The 8,155-nt window shown below is 33.0% G+C and overlaps 1 protein-coding gene across 1 annotated transcript; it reads right to left on the reverse strand.

Annotated features, from left to right (window-relative positions):
* Positions 1 to 6,148: 6,148 nt before the first annotated feature.
* Positions 6,149 to 7,022, reverse strand: LOC131041937 (uncharacterized). Its single transcript, XM_057975206.2, has 2 exons — positions 6,613 to 7,022; positions 6,149 to 6,527 (listed from the first exon to the last, which is right to left on the reverse strand). Exons 1-2 carry the CDS (start codon positions 6,880 to 6,882, stop codon positions 6,441 to 6,443), a joined length of 357 nt encoding a protein of 118 aa, XP_057831189.1. The 5' UTR covers positions 6,883 to 7,022; the 3' UTR covers positions 6,149 to 6,440.
* Positions 7,023 to 8,155: the final 1,133 nt, after the last annotated feature.

Consider the following 8,155-nt stretch of genomic DNA (forward strand, 5'->3'; position numbering starts at 1 on the left):
CAACAGTGAGGCACATCAAACCCTCTCGATGGAGTTGCATAAACACATCTTCTACAACAAGGAATGCATACATCTTGCTGAAGCAACTTGCAAATCCTCAACCGACAAGTGAAAAATAATTGATGAAGAAAAAAAAGGATTCAATCACATCACAAAAGCATAGGACAGTTCCCAAAAACCATCCACGCAATAAACCCTAGCCTCTGGAGTCCAAAAACAACAAGAAAAGTTAACCCGGACAAGAAAATACAACCCATAAATGCACTTATTCTACTTTGGTGCTTTTGGCACTATTTTAGCACTATTGACTCCCAGTCTAGTGCTTATGTTGTTTAAATTATCTCTTTTGTCATAGAGACTACATTTGGGGAAAACGAGTGAAATGTGCAATCAAACTCGCTCAGTTTCGGGCAGAGGCATAATCAGGGCCTAAAATCAGCCCAGAACACACAAGGGACCTCCTCCAATTTTGATTAAGGTTTACACAATCCTAAGGAAGACATAAAGCCAATATTTGGATCACATTAGGCAAACATATACACCAAAAAGTGTCGCAAGGATACCCAATCAGGTGTAGACCTTAACAAAGGATCTCCAACCACTATGGGGACCTAGAAAAGAAATATATAAGGCAATACAAAAACAAACTATACAAATACCATAACATAAAGCAATCACAAGGATTTAAAAGCCATAGAAAACACATTCAAACACCCATTTCCAACCAATACATGAAATCTGAAACACAAATCTTCCCAAATCTTTCCTTCAATTCAACAAATGATAATAACTAAAAATAAATTCCTATTTCTCCAAAAAATCATTCTTGAAGACATTTGCAAACAATGTTTTCAAATACAAATACAAAGTGCAGAGAATTGCGGAGCCAACCTGGAAAAGAAGCAAAAAGGAGAAATCTAAAGATGCAAATCCAAAATCCAGCAAGATCTTTCAAGAAATTCTCATCAAAATCCAAAGAAAAACTCCCCAAGCAAAATCTCCAAGGATTACCGAAAATTCCAAATCATGTGAATGCATAGGAAGCTGAATATATTCAAAAATCAAAACCAAAACTACATAAAATTTTAACCAATCAAAATATTTCATTATACTGTATATTATACCTACCTTTTCATAGTTCGAGGAAGGTATTTATTAAATATATATTTTATTTACCCACCTTCCCTTCCAACCAATCGAATAAAAGGGTAGGTAGATTATATTAATTAACCAAAAGGGTAGAATAACAAATAATTAATAAATAGTTTATTCACCCCATAACTAGTTTATTATTTACAAATAACAATATAACCAAAAATAGTCCAAGGGGTTGAGCTTAACTGGTTAAAACACTGGGTTCTCACTGTGGAGACCCAAGTTCAATTCCCAATAGGGACATCTGAAGTGGAATTCTAAGTTGTGACTCTTGGCCTTCCATAGGATGGGGAAGGTCTTGGGGTCAATCTAATCTTGAAAACATAATAATAATAATAATAATAATTCAAATATATGTAATGGGGATGGGGCCCCCTACTATGTCCCCACTGGTTCATAGCTCTTGTCAAAAGCTATTCAGGCTTCGACCAATTACCGATCAAAAAAAAAAGAAAAAAGAAAAAATATAACCAAAATGCCACATGAATTAAATAATTACCAATAATAAAATACCAATGCATAGGTAAAAATAGTATTAATTAATTAAATAACAATTATTAAATAAATAATCATAAATAAATTATAATAATAAGGAATCAAGAGACACCAATAAAATAAAGTGAAATAAAATAAATATAAATTCCTTTAATCAACATTAAATAAAAATTCAATTAAAAAAAAGTAATTAAACAATAAATAATAATTAACCTCAATTAAACATTAAATCAAATAATAAATTAAATCAATAATTAAACATTAATCAATCAAAATAAATTTATTAAATAATTAAATAGTCATACAACTCCAACTAGGGATACGAACACAACTCAAGACTCTAACCTCAACTCGCATCATGGCACAATCGACAAGGTACACAACTTAGACCTAGAGTGTGTGAGGGAAACTTTGTCATCTCCAACAACTTGCCATTGGGATAGAGACACACTCAGACCTGTGAAGCCAGGTGGAGTCGATGTCTGGTACCTACAAACCTACATCAAACACTAAACACAACATATACGATACACATACATCATAATAAAGATGCATGTGATAGAGAATCGCGAGGCCATATCATGCTCGCAATGAGTGATATGACATTGTCTCTACTCACGAAGACAATCACACAATAAATCATCAAACATCACATAAAATCATAAACATGGAATGTGGTTAGTACCATCATATCATCATAAGTCATATAATCCACATGAGCAATAATCACATATAAATCCATCCATCCATCAAGGTGATTCTATGTACTAACATCCATAAGAATCATCAAATGTCATATATCATATAGTATGTCTAGCAACATTAATCATGTGAATCTCCAAACATAATGAGTCATATCAAATAACATAAATCCACATAAAGTACTAGTATCAATGATACTATCTAAGATAGCAATAGAGTCATAAAAACCATCTAAATATCCACCATATGTTTATATAAGTCTATCAAAATGCAAATCAAAGTGCAAGTCTAGGAGGGACACTACAATTCACTTCTCCTTCAATTTCAATGTCTTCTTCTTTTTTTTGAAAATTTGACATAGTCTTCATTTTTCATGACAACAAATACATTAGTTTGTAGAGCTGATAAGTGTTTAAGAGTTACAATGCTAATCGGTGACCAGGCATTCAATTTGTTGTCTACCAGCTTGTGTTTTGTAAAAATCATCCCTTCACAAATGTATCATCTTCTCCTTTTCAAAAAATTGAGACTTCAACTAATTCTTCTTTTAGTGGAAATGATTTTTTAGTAAAATCAGCCTTCAGTGAACTCTCCTTTACAAGAGCTTATATTATTTTTCTTTTCAATAAACTCTTTCATTAGTGAACCAAATGGTTTGCAAACTTTTATTTTGGCCAAAAACATGATATTTACAAACTCTTCACTCCTCCTTCTTTTTGGCAAATCAACCTTTTTGAAAACTCAGACTTTGACTAACTTTTTCATCAACAAACAAAAGAGTTTGCAAACTTGAAAAATGATCGAAATAATTAAGCAAAAGTCCCAAGTAGCAATGGTTGAAGACCAAATTAGAGCTCGAGGATTGGGCATGTTAGCCTAAACACTTTCCAATAATATTCAAAAAGGTTAAACCACGAGCCTAATTAACAACTAATGATGGCCATGTTCATGTAAGTTATGCAAATAGGGAATTGAACTCCCAAGGATTAAAGTCCAATATAGAAAGAAAGTTGAACTCTTCATTTTTGGGAAAAGTAACATTGGTATCAATGATCATAAAGTAAAAATCTTTTTCTTGCGTGATCATATCATACTTTGACATAATATTTGTTTATATTTTTTGATATCAATGACAATATATCCAACAAACACAAACAACAACAACCTTTGACATCAATGACAATGTTTCCAACATACCATCTAAAATAATAGTATACTATCTAATGTAGATTTTTGCCATTACACCAAAAGAACGTACTTATGGTGGAGAGGGATCTCATTGTGGATATAGTCGCTATGCCCACATGCCTCCCACATGATAGAACCGGATACAACCACGTACCATGTAGGACTCGTACCCACAATGTACCATGTCGATAGCTAGGCATACACTAATGGAGGGTCTAGGGCTTGAGGGACTTGAACCAATGACCTGCAATCTAATACCATGTAGATTTTTGTTGTCACACCAAAAGCACGTACTTGTGGTGGAGAGGGATCTCATTGTGGATATAGTTGCCATGCCAACATCTAATTGAGGTATATATGAATAACATGTCTCAATTCTTTTGTCTCATCTAATGTAATCCAATATTTTTCTTATCAAAATAATAAAAGATTGTGAAGATCTTTGTTATTTTCTCTAATGAATATTCTAAATTGATTACTTTTATTCAAGAAATAGAGTAATTTCTTTTAATTGATTGATGATAATATCGTTCAATGTATTAAGGATTTGTAAGAAGAATTGTGTTGTTGGCCATTAGTAGGTTACATTGTCGCAATGCAGTAGTGCTTAATTAACCATTGGACCAATGCTTAAGTTGTTATTAAAAAAGGATTGCATAACTTTTTATTTTGTAATGAGTAAGGCACAAATCTAATTGAGTTTCACTACAACTCCAAGAAAGAATCATAAAATGTAAAAAACCTCAAGTTCATTTTATTGTTACAAATGGTATTTTAATTTCACACTAAAATCAAAGTCATTTATGAGGATGTTGAATTAAATAAGCATTATATGTTAACCCTCATCATTAAATGTAAAACTATTATCTACGTATACACCATTTATGAATTGAATGCCTTAAATTGGTGTTGTGTAAAGGGAGACCTACCTTAGTTTTGCAAAGCCTATATTGTAAGAGAGTATTTCTTATAATTGAATTCTCGATTAGTTGGCCATTGATTTGATTTTCTCAATCATAAGAAGTATTTTGCCTTTAGAGAAGATCAAACAATCAATTGGAAAAACCAATAGGATAAGCCACCATTTTTTTTTTCTTTTTTAAATGCTAAATTTATGATGGCTGTGCCTTTTATTCAACCACATGGTGATAGTTGATGTGATGAGTAAGTTGTGGAGACACTAGCTAGTCTTTTAATAAGAATTTGGGGTGCTATGAAGATTTGGAGTATCATTGTTAATTAAATTGTAGGAACTATGTGGACTAAGATGAACAAAATAAAAAGTGTAATTATATGTGTGGTGAATGATGATACTAATTTATTGAGATGAAAGGAGTGGCTTAACTTGGGTCATTTCTCATATACAAAGAACTAGTGAGGAGGGGACAAGAAGGTGGGTTGTGGTGGTAGTGTGTTAAAAAAAATTGTGCTAGGTGGTAGTGTGTTGGCATTATTTATACTAGTTGGTAGTATGTGAGTTTTTTAGCTACAACTCATTTGGACCAGCTAGGACTTAAACCTAAGACCTTCAATTTGCCACTAGAGTGCTCTACCAACTGAATTATTGACCCCTTTATGGCCAACCCATTGTCAATCTGGGTGGGGCTTATTTCCAACACTCACCCTTAAGCCATATTATAAGTGCTTGGGCCTCCTAGCTTGGCTCTAATACCACACGTTGAGCTACAACTCATTTGGACTAGCTAGGAATCAAACCCAGGACCTTCCATTTGCTACCAAAGTGCTCTATCAACTGAGTTACTAGCCCCTTTGTGGCCAATCCATCGTTAGTTTGGGTGTTTCTTATTTCCAACATAAGTATAGCATCTAGTTTAAGGAGCAAAGCTAACTAAGAATAACAAGACAAAATTGCAAGTTAAATTTGTGGAAAGAGATAATCAATGGAAACAGTATTTGGAGGTTTTAAATACCCCTACAATGGTGTCAATATTTTTAGGTTGTATTTCCCAAGATATTACAAACTCATGTATGAGAACTTAGGTGTTAGCTATGTGGACTCTAGTTAAGGAAATGGATGAAAAGTCAATGCACATCCTTTCCTTTGACAACACCTTCATGGTTAGGCCCAAGTGCATCATGATTGATATTAGCAATTGTTTATTAAGTATAATTTGCCCAAATTTAAACAACTTAATAGTGTTATCTCATTTCAACCTAAGATCTGATCCTTGCACTCTTTAAAACTTATTAATAAGAGATATAACTGATTTAAACACATAACTAATTTATTCACTTGATGATCTTGGGAGGATTGTTAGGTGAAAAAGGTTGTATTAGTTTACCATGTCCTATGGACATATGCTGAGATCGTACTCACTTCAACATATAATTTAGCTTTCTAACTTCATTTGAATATTATGTATCGCATTACAACATGGCCTGAGTGGTTTAATTAAACCAATAATATAGCATGCAACTCAAGATGTATCCATTACTTAAAAGAATCAATTAATCTAATGATGAATTTCTACAGATTGCTTAGGAGAGATATTTTAAGAGAAGCCTAACAGTTACTCAAAGATTGGTGCACCTGCTAATAGAATTGCAGAAGCAACCATATTTTGCATCAAGACAATTACTCACAGAAGAAGTGCTTTACAATTTAATTTGTATAGTATTTCAAATCTGAAACTCCATGCTTTTTTACCTCTGCAAATTTTGAGAGAATACATATCAACAAATGTCAAAATACATTGAAAGCAAAAGGCGTGTAGCCTGTTAAACTTCCTTCAGTAACACCCACTAATACCTCACCCCCATGGATCAAAGTCCTTACAAGATACAATCATTCTGTGAATGAATCAGAAAAATAATACAGCTACCCATATCATCAAAATGCAATATTGTGCCCCTCAGTTAGGATCTGAAAGCTACCCATCTTACAAACTTTTCAGATTTCTCCATAGATACTTCCCACTTGCCATATCAACCATCACCCAAAAGAAGATTGGAACTTTCTCACAGGCCTACAAGAAAAACCAGAAATTCAGTACATAAAAACCAATGAACAAACAGTGCAAGAAGATTAAAAGAATAAAGATACATGCATACCATTTTCAAACTGAATCCACCAGATTTGATAGTGGAGATCTCTTCCTTGGGCTTGTCTTCATCTTGAAATTGTGCATCCTTAGATGATGACATTGTCTTCCATGCCAAGAAGCCAGCAAGAGTTGCAGACAATAAAATCAGAAGTATTCTCATTGGACACATTTTGCCCCAGAAGTTTTTCTTCACCAGATCAACAAATCTTCTCTCAGACTTAAAAGTAAATCCTCTCCAATTGCTCTGCAAATGTTGGTTGTGGTGAAGCGTTTTCATAATGCATTGAGATGGGCATACTTTTTACTCAGTCAACCTTGGAATAATTCTAAGCGAGGAAGGTGTCATATTCATTTTAGAACTAGTTTTTTTAGGGTTTCTTGTATTGCAATCATGGCTGCGAATGACCCAGTTGTCTGAGAAGGGTTATCTATTAGTGGGTTGCAAGGCTGACAAACGCGTTGTTTAAAAGGTCAAAGAAAGCAGGCTGCTGTCCCACCATAGAACAGTGGGAAGAATGCCTAAAAAACGTGGTGGGCACCCATTGTTTTAATAGAAAGTAATAATGTATGTTGTTGAAAGTTTAGAAATGGATTTGAAAGTGAAATATACATAGAAATTTGGGAACAACTTTGTTTTGGAGAACTCTTTTTGTCAATGTTTGTTGGGCTATTAGTTACTCAAGTTGTGTGGCTTCTAGAGAACTTTAATTTTTGTTGTAGTTTTTTCCTTGAATTGATCAAAAGTATATGGTTAGGTTATGATTGACTTTAAAATAAAAATAAATGAGAGCATGTTTAAATTTGTATACTTTTAAGAGATGATGTTGAATTTGTAATCAGGTTGAGTTTTTTTAATGGAGGATTTTATATCATTGATAAAAAAATAGTTATTTAATACATGAGTACAAGTCTTTAGGCTGAATTTCTCTTCTGTTAAGAGTCAAGGATAGAGAGGTTTGCATTCCATGAAATTCACCTTGGGCATTATCTTGTCCTCATCCCCTTATGATGTCAAGGTCTTGTACTCAGTGAGACTTCATCCCTAGGGAGCTCATTTAGAACTATTAACTTTACTAGTAGACCAAGGGCTCATTGACTGATTAGATTGAGATTAAGTATTAATATATTTATAAAAGATGATATAGAGTTGGAAATGAGGTTGAATTTAATTATTCTACCTTTATAAGTAATGAGATTGAGTGTTTTGGTACATTTTAGTTATTTGTACTTTTGTAAAAATGAAGTTAAACTTGATTATCCCATGTCTTTAAGGGATGGAATCTAGTACCAAGTTTGAAATTAATTTGGTGTTGATTATATATCCATGTATGAGGAATGAAGTTGGGGCTGGAAATTGAGATGATTTTGATTATCCATTCACCTTAAAACTTAATGTAAAAACTTTTTGCACATGTGATGTTGGATTATTATTAAAGTTGTTTTACTCACAACAAAATAATTTAAATTTTATTAGATGGAAATATGATGCAAGGACTTTCAAAGGTCATAAGTTTTGACTCGGTTATTCATTTGGGCTAAAATTTTACATG

This window comes from Cryptomeria japonica, chromosome 1 (genome assembly GCF_030272615.1).
Source record: "Cryptomeria japonica chromosome 1, Sugi_1.0, whole genome shotgun sequence".
NCBI lineage: Eukaryota > Viridiplantae > Streptophyta > Pinopsida > Cupressales > Cupressaceae > Cryptomeria > Cryptomeria japonica.

Excerpts from the sequence above, each read along its gene's own strand:
- LOC131041937 (XM_057975206.2), bottom strand. The coding sequence starts at position 6,882 with ATGAAAACGCTTCACCACAACCAACATTTGCAGAGCAATTGGAGAGGA. Across the intron at positions 6,528-6,612 it reads GTGGATTCAGTTTGAAAATG|GCCTGTGAGAAAGTTCCAAT; the intron begins GTATGCATGTAT and ends TTTTTCTTGTAG.